Source organism: Hyperolius riggenbachi, chromosome 8, assembly GCF_040937935.1.
Source record: "Hyperolius riggenbachi isolate aHypRig1 chromosome 8, aHypRig1.pri, whole genome shotgun sequence".
Lineage (NCBI taxonomy): Eukaryota > Metazoa > Chordata > Amphibia > Anura > Hyperoliidae > Hyperolius > Hyperolius riggenbachi.
In genome coordinates, this window is record NC_090653.1 from 40,610,407 (window position 1) to 40,628,765 (window position 18,359).

Below are 18,359 nucleotides of genomic sequence, written 5' to 3' on the forward strand. Positions count from 1 at the left end.
GATGTAAACGATGGATTTGGGAGGTGATCTGATGTCGGATCTGCGGGCGATCTATTGGTGTGGGTGGGTGATCAGATTGCCCGCAAGGGGCAGGTTAGGGGCTGATTGATGGGTGGCAGTGACAGGGGGTGATTGATGGGTGGCAGTGACAGGGGGTGATTGACAGGTGATCAGTGGGTTATTACAGGGAAGAACGGATGTAAATAATGCACTGGCGAATCGATAAGGGGGGGGGTTGAGGGCAATCTGAGTGTGTGGGCGGGCGATTGGGTGCCCGCAAGGGTCTAATCTGATGGGTAACAGTGACAGGTGGTGATAGGGGGTGATTGATGGGTGATTGATGGGTAGTTAGTGGGTGTTTAGAGGAGAGAATAGATGTAAACGATGGATTTGGGAGGTGATCTGATGTCGGATCTGCGGGCGATCTATTGGTGTGGGTGGGTGATCAGATTGCCCGCAAGGGGCAGGTTAGGGGCTGATTAATGGGTGGCAGTGACAGGGGGTGATTGATGGGTGGCAGTGACAGGGGGTGATTGACAGGTGATCAGTGGGTTATTACAGGGAAGAACGGATGTAAATAATGCACTGGCGAATCGATAAGGGGGGGGGTTGAGGGCAATCTGAGTGTGTGGGCGGGCGATTGGGTGCCCGCAAGGGTCTAATCTGATGGGTAACAGTGACAGGTGGTGATAGGGGGTGATTGATGGGTGATTGATGGGTAATTAGTGGGTGTTTAGAGGAGAGAATAGATGTAAACGATGGATTTGGGAGGTGATCTGATGTCGGATCTGCGGGCGATCTATTGGTGTGGGTGGGTGATCAGATTGCCCGCAAGGGGCAGGTTAGGGGCTGATTGATGGGTGGCAGTGACAGGGGGTGATTGATGGGTGGCAGTGACAGGGGGTGATTGACAGGTGATCAGTGGGTTATTACAGGGAAGAACGGATGTAAATAATGCACTGGCGAATCGATAAGGGGGGGGGTTGAGGGCAATCTGAGTGTGTGGGCGGGCGATTGGGTGCCCGCAAGGGTCTAATCTGATGGGTAACAGTGACAGGTGGTGATAGGGGGTGATTGATGGGTGATTGATGGGTAATTAGTGGGTGTTTAGAGGAGAGAATAGATGTAAACGATGGATTTGGGAGGTGATCTGATGTCGGATCTGCGGGCGATCTATTGGTGTGGGTGGGTGATCAGATTGCCCGCAAGGGGCAGGTTAGGGGCTGATTGATGGGTGGCAGTGACAGGGGGTGATTGACAGGTGATTGACAGGTGATTGACAGGTGATTGACAGTTGATCAGGGGGGATAGATGCATACAGTACGCAGGGGGGGGGAGGGTCTGGGGGGGTCTGGGGAGAATCTGAGGAGTGGGGGGGTGATCAGGAGGGAGCAGGGGGCAGTTTAGGGACTAAAAAAAAAAATAGCGTTGACAGATAGTGACAGGGAGTGATTGATGGGTGATTAGGGGGGTGATTGTGTGCAAATGGTGGTCTGGGGGGTGGGCAGGGGGGGGTCTGAGGGGTACTGTGGGCGATCAGGGGGCAGGGGGGGGCAGATCAGTGTGTTTGGGTGCAGACTAGGGTGGCTGCAGCCTGCCCTGGTGGTCCCTCGGACACTGGGACCACCAGGGCAGGAGGCAGCCTGTATAATACACTTTGTATACATTACAAAGTGTATTATACACTTTGTAGCGGCGATCGCGGGGTTAACAACCCGCCGGCGCTTCCGATTGGCCGGCGGGTTGACGTCGCGGGTGGGCGGAGCCTATTGCTGGTGGATGCGCGCGCATCCCAGCGCGCGATCCCCGGCCAGAGAGTGCCCCAGGACCTGATGCCAATCTGCGTTACGTGGTCCTGGGGCTGCCACTTTGCCGCCGCCAATATGAAGTAGGCGGTCGGCAAGTGGTTAAAGAGAAACTCCAGTGAAAATAATGTAATAAAAAAAGTGCTTCATTTTTACAATAATTATGTATAAATGATTTAATCAGTGTTTGCCCATTGTAAAATCTTTTAAATCCCTGATTTACATTCTGACATTTATCACATGGTGACATTTTTACTGCTGGCAGGTGATGTAGCTGCTGCATGCTTTTTTGGCAGTTGGAAACAGCTGTAAACAGCTATTTCCCACAATGTAACAGGGTTCACAGACAAGAAACTGCCAGAAGTACCTCGGTACTCAGAGCTTCTTGTGGGAGGGGTTTCACCACAATATCAGTCATACAGCGCCCCCTGATGGTCTGTTTGTAAAAAGGAATTCTCATGTAAAAGGGGGTATCAGCTACTGATTGGGATAAAGTTCAATTCTTGGTCGGAGTTTCTCTTTAAGGTGGCCACTAACGATCCAATCTTTTTCATCCAATCTTACCAAATCTATGTAGTAGAAGAGTAATCTGAGTGAATATATTGAATGTTTACTATAGGCAGTCTCTTATATTACATAGAAATGGTAAGATTGGATGAAAAAGATTGTATCGTTAGTGGCCACCTTTAGTGATATATCTACTGTAGCTGGCACGCAGTGTTGCCAACTCATCCCTTTAATTACTGACACATATGAATTATACAGGTTTCGTGGCTAGGTAGATGCAGTTAAGGCACTGATTATGTGTAAGAAGCCCCAGAAGCTGCATAACTTAGATGTGTCTGTAATTAAAGGGATGAGTTGGCAACACTGGCTGGCGCTTAATTGCCCATCAGCTCTTAAATCTGAATAGCCCCTGGAAAGTTTTAGATCAATCCTCACAAGTTTGTTTCCGCATAGAACTAAAATGTGCTATTTTATCTAGTTTCATGCTCATTCTTAGACATCATTTGAGTTTTTATGGAGAGTATTAAAGTTACAAAACTTTTAGTGACATCTTGTGGTAGAAACTGAGATGGCAGGAAACTGAAATCCCCATTCCACTACACAGCTATATAAATACCAAGAACATTATTGCTGCATCACACACTAGGCTATAAAAGTAATATGAATCAGACATTCAGTACCTCTCCTGTTAAAGGTGCAGTTCCCTAATGACAGCAGTTCTGTTATATGTGGAAGGCAGGTGTTCAGCAGAATATTCTTGTTTTTCTGTGCCAGAGTCTGGTTCTTATTAAACACATCAGCGAAGTATTGCGCTGCCCTTATCTCTGCGATCCAGGTCGCTGTCTGTACGTTGAATGTCAAGAATGGCTTCCCATCATAGCGGTAACTGAACACTGTGTCAATTGTATTATTTTCATAGTGGATACATCCTTGTAACATCTGCAGATAGTGGAATCCTGCAATCACACAAACCATGATTGACATGAATGTCATTTTTAATTGAGTTTCCACTTTAAAGAGATACTGTACTTAAAGGACCACTATTGCCAAAAACTGTCAAAACTAAAATTCTTGTGCACACGTACATGGAAGAGATCAGGGGCGTAACAATAGTCCCTGCAAGGGATGCAGCCGCAGAGGGCCCCATGGGAGGAATAGATTCTTTTCCCCGTCCTGAAAGACTGACAACTAAGGGCATGAAAAGAAAAAGCTTTCTGCTCTCTGATAAATTGTTCTAATGATGGCATCTGCTCATCCACTGATAAGGAATCAAACAAAGTTTTGCAGAAAAAGATTTGTAGACAGTCCCTATTCAGTGTGCAGCAGGGTCTTGTGTACAGCGCCCTGTCCCCAACCTCTCTACCCCTCCCCAAGTGCTGTGCACTGTAGTGATGCTGGAGGAGTCTGCAGAGCCAGTTCTGCTCCATCAGAGGAGGACAGAGTGAGTGAAATAAGAAGCACACTCCTCTGTTGGTTTTCTCTATGCGTTTTCTGCACACCATGTGTCTGTATGTGTGAAAACATGCACATTTTATCACAGAAGCTAATGCAATAGATTTAGAAAATGCGTGCAGTGCTTCACTGCTGTCTGTAGCCAATTGAAGAACATTGGTTCTCAGTTTATTGGTTTACCTGTCCAGAAATCAGGGGGGGGGGGGAGGGCCCCATCCAAAGTTTTGCAGGGGGGCCCAGTGATTTCTAGTCACGCCCCAGGAAGAGATACATTTATTCCAAAGAAAAATGCACTATAAACTACATTAGGAAAATAGGGTGCTGCCATAGGCATCCGTATTATAGCCCGGCACCCGAGTTTCTGCCCACAGCCAATATTGACATGGGTGCCTGTATGGCTGTGCCCAAACGACTGTGGCACCCAATATTTTTCATCTTCTGCAGGATGGTGGCGGGTGGAGTGTTTAAGGTCAGGCATCTATTTTTTTTCAAGGTTAAGCTTCAGGGAAGGGGGGGGGGGGTGTTGTCCATTTAAGGATAAGCATCAGTGTGGGCAGTCTTCTAAGGTTAGGAAGGTTAGCGTTTTTTTGTTTAAGTTAGGCATCCTGGGGGGTGGGAGGGGTGGTTGGTAAAGGTTAGACATCGCCGGGGGGGTGGTTAGGGTTAGGCATCGGAGGCAGGGGCGGATTTACCATAAGGCACTGTAGGCACGTGCCTACAGGTGCCTGCTGATGGAAAGGCGGCTCACTCCCCTCCCCGAGTGCCTCCCTCCCTCCTTTCCTATGCAGAGTCCTGATGAGAGTGTAATTGAGAGGTTATTCACCCAGCTCTCAGCATTCCACTGACGAGAGATCTCCCTTCAGTCAGGGGCACCTCTAGCTACTTAATATTAAGGGTGTCTCTTGCTATCTACTACTAAGGGGCAGCTGTAGCTATCTACACTGGGTAGGGGAAGTAGGGGAGAAGTGACAACTGGGCCAACCAGGACAATTGCGGTGCGGTTCGGCAGGGGTTTGTAGATTCATGGAGGGCAAAGTCTACGCTGGCAGGATATCTGTGCACCTGTGAGGTAAATCCGGGCCTGATTGGAGTGGGTAGGGGGAGTTGATTAGGGTTTGGCATTGGTAGAGGGAGGATTCTGTGTGAGAATAGGGTTAAGTTTAGCTGTAGTAAAATACTGGCATCATTTAACAGTATTTTACCATTGAAATTAGCCCCACAAAAGAGCAGAATATCAGTAAATTCACTGATATTTTACTAACGGCTATTTCTCAGGGCCCAAGTTTCGTGGTGTCCTTTTTGCATGTAAGGGCCCTTTTCCACTCCATCAAATTGACGTTACACTTTGGAAGTCCAAATGCAATGTAATTTATGCCCTTAAAGGGAACCTGTACTGAGTGAAATTATTTAAAACAAACACATGAGGTAACTTCAAATGAACATTAAATAGTTACCTTGCCATCAGTTCCTCTCAAAAGCTCACCATTTTCTTCTGACAATAATCCCTTCCAGTTCTGACAACATTTTGTCAGAACTGAAATATATCAGTTGCTGTCAGTTATAGCTTAGTGGACAACTGATGTGCCCGGTAATGTCCATGTTTCCCTATGGCTCAAGTGGACGATGTTACTGTTTAACAGTGTGCTGACCAGAAAGCTGTTATGGGGTAATGGCCATTTTCAAAATGGAGGACAGAGAATTCCCTTGATCACAGTGAACAAACAGGACGCAGGAAAGGAGAAAGAGATTGAGGAGTAGACTACATGGGAGGTAAGTATGACTTGTGTATGCTTATTTTGACTTTTAATTTTCAGTTCAGGTTTTCTTTAAATAACCCAAACTCTCTTACCGTTTGTGTCGTTCTGAAAGTTCCTAAAAAATTGGAACAACCTCTGCTCGTTCTGCTGGATCAGGTACTGGTTGATGCTGGCATCCAGTAGGGTGGCATAGGTACTCTTAAACCAGGGCACTCTGCGCATCACAACCTCGTCCTTACTGTCATACCAGTACAGGGTGATGCCATCTATGTTCCTGGTCGTGTAATAGGATGGGTAATTGTAGGTGGAGTCATTGGTGACTGTTACAAAGAAATAGTGGGAGTGGCTTCCTGTGACAAGCAAACAGGTCAGAATTAAACACAGGCAAGTAACAATACATGCATTAGTATTTTTCATATGATGGTATACTTGTATTATTATTACTACTGTAAACAATGTTATTATTATTTTCATAAATTGCAAAGTCTTGGCAGTCTTAGCCCCTGATGAGTCATCTATGACGAAACCTGTAGGGCAGAGCCTCAGACGCGGGAGACGTGGAGACGCTTAGCAGAGCGGCAGCTGTGAGGACGTCCTAACTATCAGATATGTGCATATGATTTTAACACATGTGATTGCAATACTATGTTTTTATATTGAAAATAAAACGGAATTACGCTATGGAGGCCCATGTTCTGAGTTTTTAAAGAGAATCTGTACTCTAAAATTCCTACAATAAAAAGCATACCATTCTATTCATTATGTTCTCCTGGGCCCCTCTGTGCTGTTTCTGCCACTCCCTGCTGCAATCCTGGCTTGTAATTGCCAGTTTTAGGCAGTGTTTACAAACAAAAAACATGGCTGCTAACCAGCATGTGATAGGCTGAGAGGAGCTCAGTCTGTGACTCATACAGAGCCTGAAGGGGGCTTGGAGAGGGTGTATATAGCTTCTACCTATCACAGCAGAGCAGCACATTCCTGCCTGAGCCGTCAAAGCCGGCAAAGGATAGAAGATTACATTATATAACAGAGATAATACAGGAAAGGCTGCAGTAAGACAGACCACATTAGAACAGGTATAGGAACTTATAGGATAGAAGAAATAAGGCTGAAAATTGTGTTACACAGTCTCTTGAGAGGTTATCTGGGATATCTATGTGGAGAGCAAAGAGCCTGAGGATACAGACAGTGAGCGCTCAAAGCTGGTCTATGCAGGGTCAGCCACGTTATCTGGTGAGCCTGCATTTGTCTTATTCTTGAACTGGTGTGGAGGCACTATAGAGGAGATTTGCACGGTGTCTGCTGAAGTTGGTGGTGGAGAGAAGTGTATATATATCTTGAAGCTGGATTACGCTATGCCTGTTTCCATCTTGTCAATGAGCCATATATAGGAGAAAGTGCAAGTGTCTGGTTGAATATCATCGTGACTGAGCCTATCTGCTGATCTGTAATCAAATCAGCCATTACTGTTGGTGAGCGTAATTTATATTATCGTAAGTCCTGATTTGGATACGGGGACTACTGAGGAATTCTAAAAGTGAACTCATTTGGACTATTATTACTGTGTGTTTAATGGTGTGTGCGCTGTGCCAAGATTTTGCAATTTATGCCCAGGGATGCTCGGGTAGTACTTTTTAATACCCAAATTGATCCTGATATCCAGATCCGATTCGGATATCCGAATTTTACATTTTTATATCCGACCCGATTCAGATACCCAAATGTAAAACCAGAAATGGTCTTTTCAAGGCTCCTTATCACGTTTTAGAAGCTAAAAACCCTCTCTCTCTCTCTCTCTCTCTCTCTCTCTCTCTGTGTTGACTCACCACCCAGCCCTGCACCCAGCATGTGTCTCATATGACTGTCTATAAGTAAGCTTTAGGTTAGCAGGAATGGTTGCATGGCCACCTAGCTTTTCATCCTTACCACCCTTGCCCTGGAATCTTCTAGACATCAAAGTGCTGTAATTTGCTGTGTGTGTGGTTGTTGGTATAGTGGTGAGCATAGCTGCCCTGCGAGCAGTGGACCTGGGTTCAATTCCTGGCCAAGGTATGTGAGTTTGCTTTTGACATAATACAAATCCCTTTGTAATATCCGAGGCAGCTGCGGCAAACAGCACCGCCGCCGCAGCTGCCTCCAGGCGTTCATCCGTCCGCTCGGCGGGCAGGACGCCGAGGACGGAACGTTCCCCTGCACAGGGGGCTGGCATAGCGCGCAGGCGCGCGCAGAGACGCGAAACTTTATGCAGGGAGGAAGCCCGTCAGTTGACGTCAGGGGAGACCCACGGTGCCCAGGATTGGCTGGTGTGAGGGGGCGTGCCAGTGAGGTCTCCTCTGCTTCATAAGCCTCCAGCGTGCATTTCCACCTCGTCTGTTGTCGTGAATATTTGCGTGTGAACACACAGTCCTTATATAGCTCCCTGGTGTTGATGCTACGGATTTCACACCAAGTTAGGTTATTGATATTGTGATTATTTGTTTGTATAGACTAGATCCGGGGTGTCGACACCAAGGACGTCACACCCAGACTAGGATATTGCTATTGTATTGATTTCCTGTGTATGACTCTGGCTAGCACTCCAACCTTGTATCCTGCTTTCTGACCCTGTACCTCTGCTCATCTGTCTACCTGTTGCCGAACCTCTGCCTGACCGTTTTCTCTCTAGCCTCACGATTCTATACTGATACGTACCTTCCAGTTGCTGAACCTCTGCCTGATCACCGATTACTCTCTTGCCTCTCGATTTTGTATATACTGATCTCTCTGTTGCCGAACCTTGCCTGCCTGACCTTCTACTCATCAGTGGGCCGTCGCCACTGGTGAGGTATTAGTTACACCAGCTCCTCTGGTGGAACTGTTCTCTTTCACTGTGGTACAGCCTTAACTTCCTCACTATTAGGGGTTCAGTTATTATTAGTACCTCTGTACCTCTCACACTACTGTCCAGTCTGGGTCACCCGCCTCTCGGGTGGTCTTGTGTCTGCAGTATTGTCTGAGTCACCCGCTCCCCGGGAGACTCAGCCTCTTGATTATCTAACTCTACAGCTTGCTGGAGATTGTACGCTAGTACACGTCTTGTGTACCGCTATTACCTCACCAGCCCTTTGGTGTGGTTTGCTCTAATTATTAAAGTTACTGTTGCACCCAATCACTTACACTTGCTGGTGTCCAGAGGTTAGTCATACTTGTATTATTGGTGATTCTGCAGATCACGAATAATCAGGTATACTTCTGTATTATTGGAGATACTGCAGATCCCCAATAATCAGACACTCTCTGTGTGTTGACACCCATCATCACACCCTGCAAGAAAAATCCCTGCAAGACGAGAGAGAGAGAGAGAGGGAGGAGAACGAGGTGGAGGAGGAGGAGGTCGTGGTGGTCCTTTTTGCTAGTGAACCTGGAATCCGGGTAATCCGGGTTCAGATATCTGGAAGAAATCCGCGGATATCTGGGTCAGTGGTGAAACTATCTGCAGATAGCTATCCGGGTATCTGCCCAACTATCTGTAAACCGGATCCGACCGGATAGGGTAAAAATGGTCGGATACCCGAGTTACCCGGATACCCGAAATCCGTATGAGCATCCCTGTTTATGACTATCATAGGGTGGTGATACCCTCCATTGTGTACAGCGAGCCATCTGATCAGTGTGAACCAGGGATTTATCTATTTGATTGGTGTGAGGAGCACACATACCACTTTTCTAATATTATTATTATTTTCGATTTATAAAGTATCAGCATCTTCCATGGTGCTTTACAATAAAGAATACATCAGTAAACCTTTGATTCTTAAATCATCCTATATATACGTATAACGATGCACCTTCGTGCGCACACCACATCTGCCACCTACAATGTGAACTCTATCTCCATCCAAACCCTGTGCACACCACAACTACTGCCTCCAACGCAAACACCACCTCCGCACAAAGCTGACGCACACCACATCTGCCACCTACAATGCGAACTCTACCTCCACCCAAAGCCGATGCACACCACATCTGCTGTCTACAATGCAAACGACACCTCCACCCAAAGCTTATGCACACCACAACTGCTGCCTACAATGCAAACTCCACCTCTGCCTAAAGCCTACACACACCACAACTGCCGCTTACAATGTAAACTCCACCTCCATGCAAAGCCTATGCACACCACAACCGCCGCCTACAATGCAAACTCCAGCTCTGTCCAAAGCCTATGCACACCACAACCTCTGCCTACAATGCAAACTCCACCTTTGTCTGAAGCCTATGCACACACCACAACTGCCGCCTACAATGTGAACTCCACCTCCATGCAAAGCCTATGCACACCACAACCGCCGCCTACAATGCAAATGCCATCTCTTTGCAAAGCCTGCACACACGCAGTTACCACAAAGCCTGTGCATTCACACCACAACTGTCACAGTGCGTATGTGCATGCTTACATCCTTCGTTTACTATATAGGGTTCCTGGCAGATCGGCTGAGGAGTTGCTGCTTGCTAACTGTGCAGTTTAACTGTGAACTGGTCGCAGTGTGTCCACGCTGTGCATAATTACAGCCAGGGGCGTAACAGTAGACCCTACAAGGGATGCCTTCGCAGGGGGGCCCAGAAGCCACAGGGGGCCCGTGGGGGGAAAAGTTTGAGAGACTGACAGCTAAGGGCATGGAGATAAAAAACGTATTCTGCTCTCGCACCATTGTTATATTGACTGCATGTGTCCACCACACAGATGGACTCATACACACTTTGGAATTTGTACACTGTCCCTGCTCCCTATGGTACGTAAAAAACATCTGTCTCTCACTGCTGCAAAGCTCAGATGACCACATATAGAAACTTACAAACAAAAGAGTCACATTTTCAAAAGAAGTTGTAGACTTTCCCTTTTTCACTCCTAGATTCTTATCACACAGGCTAATGACCTTATGCCCTCAGATTACTTTTACAACACAATGGAGTGGAGATTGATGTCTTTACTGTTGCTGTGTAACATCTGCAAATATGGCGGCTGCGGACACGCAGGATATTCCTGCAGCCGCCTTTGCTCCCTGTTCACAGGCCTCATCCGTTCCGTCGGCGTCTAGCACACCGGGAATGGTACTGTCTCTTGCTCATAGGGTCGCTGTATTGTGCGGGCGCGCGCGGAGACAGGACCTTTATGCTGGAAGAAGGCGCGTCAGCTGACCTGCCGGTCGGCTGACGTGAGAGGTGACTCACGCTGCTCGGATTGGCTGATTGGTAAGGGGCGTGGCTGTGAGCTCTCCTCGGCTTCTTAAGCCTTCACTGATCATTGGCAACTTGTCTGCTGTTGCGAATACTCTCGTGCTAGCCCTCAGACCTTAGACTAGTATCCGGTGTGCTTTGATCTGGGAGGAAACCAGGGATTTCACACAAGACTAGGACTATTATTATATTGTATTACTGATTACCTGTGTATGATTCTGGCTATACTCTGACCTTGCTATTGCTTATCGTTTCTGTACTTCTGCCCATCTGATCTTGTTGCTGAACCTCTGCCTGATTACCTACTACTCTCCTGCCTAACGATTTTGTACTGTATCTGCCTCTCAGTTGCCGAACCTTGCCTGTCTGACCTCTCTACTCACCAGTGGGCCCCTGCCACTGGCGAGGTGCTCTTTGACTAATACCCACCAGCTCCTCTGGTGAGGTTTAGGTTACGTCATTCAGCTCCTGTGACTGATAGTACTTTACCAGCTCCTCTGGTAAGGTCTAGTATTTATTCTACTGTGCACCAAACACCATACACCTTTATATATCTGCATTCTTTACTTGCATTATTAGTGATACTGCAGATCACCACATAATCAGGTATAGAGTCTGTATTATTGGTGATTCTGCAGATCACACAATAATCAGACGTCTGAGTAGCACACCCAATCGTTACATGCTGCTTCATTGAGAGCTTGTTAATGAAGTCCAAGATCTTGTAATAACACTATCAATCAGTGACATTCTGAATGTTTTGCTAAAGTTATACTGGGTTTACACCATACAATTTTAGATTCTTCTGTTAGATTTTTCTGTTAGATTTTCTGTTAGAATGCATAATTAGATTATTTTCTGTAGAGAATGGTCATTATCTCTGGTGCATTGTCTTCTGTTTATCTCCTGATGAGTAGAACAATGCCTAATTGCTTGCAGATAGAAGGTAAGATAGATACATTTCCAACATGTTGAACTTTATCTATCTGGCAGGGAAATCTAACAGAAAATTGTATGGTGTAAACCCAGTATTACAGTGAATACTATATCTTATGTTCAGCATGTCATTGTTGTTCCTCCATATAGCATGTGCTCTCATGTAGTAAAATAATACGGCTGTGTGTGTATGTATGTACTGGGAGCAGAGATGCGATGAGGGACTTGGCTGCAAGGGGCTGGAGGAAGCCCCGGGTAATTAGATCTAGGGGTAGCATAGATTGCCTGACATTTCCTTTAAGTCTAAGAGTTTTTATCTGCATGGGGAAAACACATTGGTCCTTAGTTTTCCTGTGCAGCGAGGGGGGTGGGGGGCCCCATCCAAAATTTCGCAGGGGGGCCCAGTGATGTCTAGTTACGCCCCTGATTACAGCTGTCTATTATCATAAAGGACCAGTAATGCCGGCGGCGAAGGGGGGGGGCGGTTAGGGATAGGCATCGGTAGAGGGAGGGATGGTGTGAGGATAGGGTTAGGTTTAGTATTAATTATTGGTGGATTTTTGGTGGGGGGGGGGGGGTGGTTAGGGTTAGGCATCGGTACAGTGAGGGATCATTTAAGGATAGAGTTAGGTTTAGCGATAGTATAATGACAGTATACATTGCAGATATTTTACTAGTGGAATTACTATTGATTAATAGTAGAATTTTAGAAAAGAGAGAAATCGAGAGCCCAATATGGTGTAGTATGTCAGAGATACGAAGGGAAATGAATAAGTGAGATGGTTATACTCACAAACATGGGTTACCGCTCAGGCAACCACTGATAATGCAGGTGAGGAGATTAGACCTGTCCTCACTCAGGATTAAGAAGTCGCTCTCTGTAGATCAGAAAAAATGGGGTAGGGTCACCCCTCCACCTGGGGTGGACTCAAGTATACTGGTAGGTGATCAGAGGCGCCAGCAGAATAAAATTAATATAAAATTGTTAAAAATTGCCGGGAGGGAAAGTGGTGGACTTCATCTCAATAATTAGACGCCAAGGTTTGTCATCAAATCAAACGAATACATTTATTCAATAGTATCCCAAAATCTGCAACGCGTTTCGTGGGAGCAGACCAACTTCTTCAGGCAATAAAACGGGGACAACAAACACAGCAATCAATGTGCAGTGAATTTAGCACCTCTGTCAAATATATATATATATAGTAGAATTTTGGTCATTTTACTGATATTCTACTAGAGGTTATCTTCTTGCACCTAAATTACCACTCTGCCCTGTTTAAATCTATGCCATAAAACATGCACCAGCTTTTGGACGCTTCAGGCCAAACTCGCATTTATTTTGTAGCTTTCATTGGCCATTTCCTCCACAAATGTGGGGGCAGATGGATGTCAGCTGGATAGCATAATGATTAAAGGAGAACTGTAATGAGAGGTATATGGAGGCTGCCATATTTATTTCCCTTTAAGCAATACCAGTTGCCCGGCTATCCTGCTGAACCTCTGCCTCTAATACTTTTAGCCATAGACCCAGAACAAGCATGCAGCAGATCAGGTGTGACAAAATTAGCTGCATGCTTGTTTCTGGTGTTATTCAGACACTACTGCAGCCAAATAGATCAACTGCCAGGCAACTGGTATTATTTAAAAGGAAAAAAAAGCCTCCATACTCTTTTCACTTCATTTGTCTTTTAAGGCTGTTATCTCTGTTGTAGGATTTGAGCCTTTGACCAAGTTTCCAATCCTGATTCCTGGCGCAAGCCAGTATGTAAAACAGTACGGAAACTTTGGGCAAGTCCACCTAATGATCCTGTTTGCTTGTGGAGTGCCCTAAGTGGCTGCAGCCCTGCAGCTCTTTCAGTCCGCCAGGATTGTTTTTTGTCTTGTATTTGCCCTTGGGATAATGTAAAGTTATTCTCTTACCTGCAAAAGCCACGGTAGTGTATAAGAAGACAATCAGAAATGCAAGTATCAGATATTTCTCCATTATCCAGCTTCTGCCTCTTCCACTTGCTCTGTGTCTTCTCCAACCTGTGCAACGACTGGGGTAACCGGGAGCTGGATCCTGCTGGTGGAGATGTACTTCCCTTCCCTGCAGTGTGACTTCCAGGTCTTGGTGTGTCTCCAGCTGCAGGCTGTGCCAAGCAATGCTCCTCACCAATGTGAAAATGAATATACAGAACTCAGGATTATCCCACATGGGCTCAGTGAAAGCTCTATTGTCTGCAGTTTATTAATTACATGCCTAAGTCGCAAAGAAAACAAGACAAGATTCCAAGTGAAGAAATGATACTCCCAACAAAAGTACCGTGTATGTTATTTCACTTACTTATGTTGCTCAATTTTGATCAGAAACCAGATATTTAAACTATGCACACCTGTCAGCATGTGTGTGTGTGGCCAAAGCCAGATCATATAGATTGACAAGCTAATGAGTGCTTCCATGCCGCGCTGACCCAATCGTTTCGCCGCTCGATTCCGGATTGAAGTGAATGGAAAACTATTAAAAAAACGAGCGGAACATAAGAGAATTGACTGCGGAATCGATCGGTGAAACGATCAAACGGGAGAATCGAGCGGCAAAATCGACCCGTGTATTCCTAGCATAAGCCACAATCATACAACAAATCCTGAACTAAAGTATACACAACAGAGTATCCCTCTACACTGAATCAAGATTAAAATATAACTTTTATTATTAATCTAAAATAATGGTCTGGCTGAAAAATATACATATTTGCAAGTATTGCTGGGCCTACTCTGTCAGTGTGTAGAAAGGTCGCTATGCTGACCCAGGCCCTATTGCAATACAGATAAATTATAAAATCACACAACCCCCACCAAACAACCCCACATGTTTCACTTCTACATGAAGCTTTATCAAGGGACAAGTGCTAAGACAGTGCAATTAGTGATAAGGTGCAATATTACATTATAGAACAAGTAAAAAATATAGCCTATAGGCTTATAACATCATAGCAGCCAAACACATATGGCAGTTTGCTCCACTTATATACCCTCCTAAGGGGTGTGGCTAAAAACCACTCCCCCTATGCACTCCCATATGTGACACCTCCCTGTTGGGCCAGCACTCCATTGGTCCAGAGTACTGTCAATCACAAAATCCACCATTGACATTATGAATATATGTACTTCCATGTATTCAAATTCAATAAAAAAAAAATACTTGTTCTATAATGTAATATTGCATTTTATCACTAATTGCACTGTCTTAGCACTTGTCCCTTGATAAAGCTTCATGTAGAAGTGAAACATGTGGGGTTGTTTGGTGGGGGTTGTGTGATTTTATAATTTATCTGTATTGCAATAGGGCCTGGGTCAGCATAGCGACCTTTCTACACACTGACAGAGTAGGCCCAGCAATACTTGCAAATATGTATATTTTCAGCCAGACCATTATTTTAGATTAATAATAAAAGTTATATTTTAATCTTTATTCAGTGTAGAGTGATACTCTGTTGTGTATACATAAGTCTACACGCGGCGGTCCCTGTAAAAGATGTAATAACGATTACATCCTACCGGGCCTCCCACCTGAATGCTAATTTATGCAGATCCTGCTAGATTTGGTATGGCAGGCAAAGGGTGTATGACCGTGCACCTGATTGGCTGATTGGCGCCTGCTGACCAGATAGAGGTAGGAAATTGCTTTAGCTGGTAGTGAGCAAATGTGTGTGTTGCAGTTTGCATTCAGTTTAGAGGCAGTGGGGGTGAAGTCCCTGGTAGTGAGAGTTCCAGGGTTCGCCTGCCTTTGCCTCTAGGTATCGCATGGTGGTTTGGGGGCCCCGGCAAGTGAGAGAGGCTGGGGCCCCCAGCTGTCGTGCGAACCAGTGTTTGTGATTTTAATCTTTCCATTCAGACATTTTTCCTTCTTTTTTTTTTAAATAATTTTCTTAATTACTTAGCCTTAGATCAACTAAATATGAGCTATTAAGGTGCTAATTGAATCAACTGATTACAGGATGTGATATAACTAAACAACTTTTGTATCTTTAAGTTAAAATGAACTTTAACCCAGGATTGAACTTCATTCCAATAAGTTGCTGATACCCTCTTTCCCACAAGAAATCTTTACTTTTTCCCAGATCATCAGGGGGGTCTGTATGGCTGATATTGTGAGATAGTGTGATGTCATGACCAAGGTCCAGACAGTTTTAAGTCTGTGAACCTCTGTGCATTGTGGGAAATAACATTTTTTTCCAACTAGCAACCAAACAGTAACTCCCTCTGGGCATAGAACTCTCAGTAACGAACATTCTGCAGAGATCACCTGGACGAATTAAAGATGTCACCACCAGTGATACATTTCAGAATGTAAATCAGGGAGAGGAAAGATGTTACAATGGGAAAACACTCACTAAATCATCTATAAATGAATATTGTAAAAAATAAGCAATTTTATTAATTATGTTATTTTCAGTACAGTTCCTCCTTAATATATCCTGGTGTTAAAGTATTGTTAAAATGACACAGAAGTGAAAATAAACTCATGAGATAGTGAATTGTATGTGTAGTACAGATGGCAATCAGATAAAATCCCTGGATCAACACCACTGGGCATTACCTAGTAATTGTAGCCATCGATGTCTTTCAACGCAAGGAAAGCATCTAAGCCCCCTTTAAAGGGAAGGTTCAGGGAAACTGTAAAAAAATAAAAATCCCTATCCACTTACCTGGGGCTTCCTCCAGCCCGTGGCAGTCAGGAGGTGCCCTCGCCGCCGCTCCAAAGGCTTCCGGTCGTCTTCGGTGGCCGACCCGACCTGGCCAGGCCGGCTGTCAGGTCGGGCTCTGCTGCGCTCCAAGGATGGGCTCTTCTGCGGGTCGGCCACCGAAGACGACCGGAAGCCTCTGGAGCGGCGGCGAGGGCACCTCCTGCCTGCCACGGGCTGGAGGAAGCCCCAGGTAAGTGGATAGGGATTTTTATTTTTTTACAGGTTTCCCTGAACCTTCCCTTTAAATGCAGGTATAGAATTTGCCATAACTACTTCCTGTGGCAATGCATTCCACATCTTCATCACTCTTACTGTAAAGAACCCTTTCCTAAATGGCTAAAACGTTTTTCCTCCATGTGCAGATCATGTCCTCTAGTCCTTTGTGAAGGCCTAGGGAAAAAAAAGGTCATCCGCCAAGCTTTTATATTGCCCTCTGATGTATTTATACATGTTAATTAGATCCCCTCTAAGGCATCTTTTCTCTAGACTAAATAAACCCAGTTTATCTAACCTTTCTTTGTAAGTGAGACCTTCCATCCCACGTATCATTTTTGTTGCTCATCTCTGCACCTGCTCCAAAACTGCAATATCTTTCCTGTAATGAGGTGCCCAGAATTGAATTCCATATTCCAGATGTGGCCTTCCTACAGAGTAAAACAGGGGCAATACTATGCTAGCATCTCGAGTTTGTATTTCCTTTTTAATGCATCCCAAAATTGGATTTGCTTTAGCTGCAGCGGCTTGGCATTGAGTACGATTATTTAACTTTGATGAGTAGTGAATTCTGGGATTGATTTTGATGTTCTAATATAGAATCCAGAAAGCTGAAATCTGCAATAAATATCCGTCTTTTCAATGAAAGCCTATAGTCTTACTATATGAGTTAGGCAAGGTTCACAGTGGATGATGCGCTCCCTGTAAAAGCGGTAATGCAACGCAATAGGAAAGTGTAACGATCGGTGAAGCACAGAGAGGACCTGATTACCAGTGATCTGCAGAATCACTGGGAATACAGATGTATACCAGATTATACGTGATCTGCAGTATCACTGATAATCCGATATACTAGCTAACCTGTGTTCACCTGAGTAGAGTGTAGTGTTTGGTGTAACAGTAACACTTTGGACTAGGCCTCAGTGCAGCAAGGAGTACTGCACAGATTCCTTCCGCAGACCTGAGCTCTCCAAGACGGGAGGAGTCACACTGACAGTAGGAAGGACAGACTGAAAGTAACCTTCAGGAGGAAGGATCACTAACAGAGCGAGGAACCGCCTCTAACAGTAAGGTCGGTTCTCGAGGTCAGACAAGCCAGGTCGTACACACACGGACAGATAAAGTACAAGATCAGAAGGCAAAGGCGGAGTCAAAGTACAGGCAGGGTTCAGCAACGGGGTATCAGAAATATCGGGGTACCAAATCAGGAGGCAGAAGCAGAGTCAAGGAATGAGCCGGGGTTCGGCAACAGAGTATCAGAAATATCGAGGTGCAAGATCAGAGTTCAGGAGGATAGTCAAGGCAGGCAAAAGTCATAACAAATAATCACAATCAAACTAGTACTTTAGCTATCAACAGAATCTAGCTAAGTGTAGGATTACAGCTCCAGCTGGTCCCGGCACACTTGCGGATCTGACTACGGATCTGGGTGCTCCCACATATGTGATCGCACGCCAGACAAAGAGCAAGTGAACAACCAGCAGTATATATACTCTAGGACCTTTCCAGGACCTCCCTAATTGCTGGTCCAATGGGAGCAGTGGAGTTTGTCAGCTGACCCAGCTGGTCAGCCGACACCCTTCTAACTGCTATTTAAACTCTGCCTCTGTGCTCGCGCGCGTGTAAGTCTGAATCTTGGTGGACTATCAGTCCCAGCCACACCAGTACTGTTTTGCAATGTATCCAGTGAACTGAGTGCGGGAGCCACCTCCAATGCGGATTCCGCCGTTCCCAATGCG

General features: G+C 45.4%; 1 protein-coding gene across 2 annotated transcripts in view; it reads right to left on the reverse strand.

Annotated features, from left to right (window-relative positions):
- Positions 1-13,760, reverse strand: part of LOC137528099 (major histocompatibility complex class I-related gene protein-like) — a 31,702-nt gene extending 17,942 nt beyond the window's left edge. The window contains exons 1-3 of one of the 2 annotated variants that reach the window (XM_068249378.1): positions 13,598-13,760; positions 5,614-5,871; positions 2,993-3,268 (exon numbers count right to left, since the gene is read on the reverse strand). In XM_068249378.1, the coding sequence (XP_068105479.1) occupies positions 2,993-3,268; positions 5,614-5,871; positions 13,598-13,661 (598 nt within the window). In that variant the 5' untranslated portion in view covers positions 13,662-13,760. Of the gene's footprint in view, positions 1-2,992; positions 3,269-5,613; positions 5,872-9,957; positions 10,021-13,597 lie in introns of those variants that run through there. The other variant, XM_068249379.1, reaches the window with a different exon arrangement.
- Between the last annotated feature and the right edge of the window lie 4,599 nt (positions 13,761-18,359).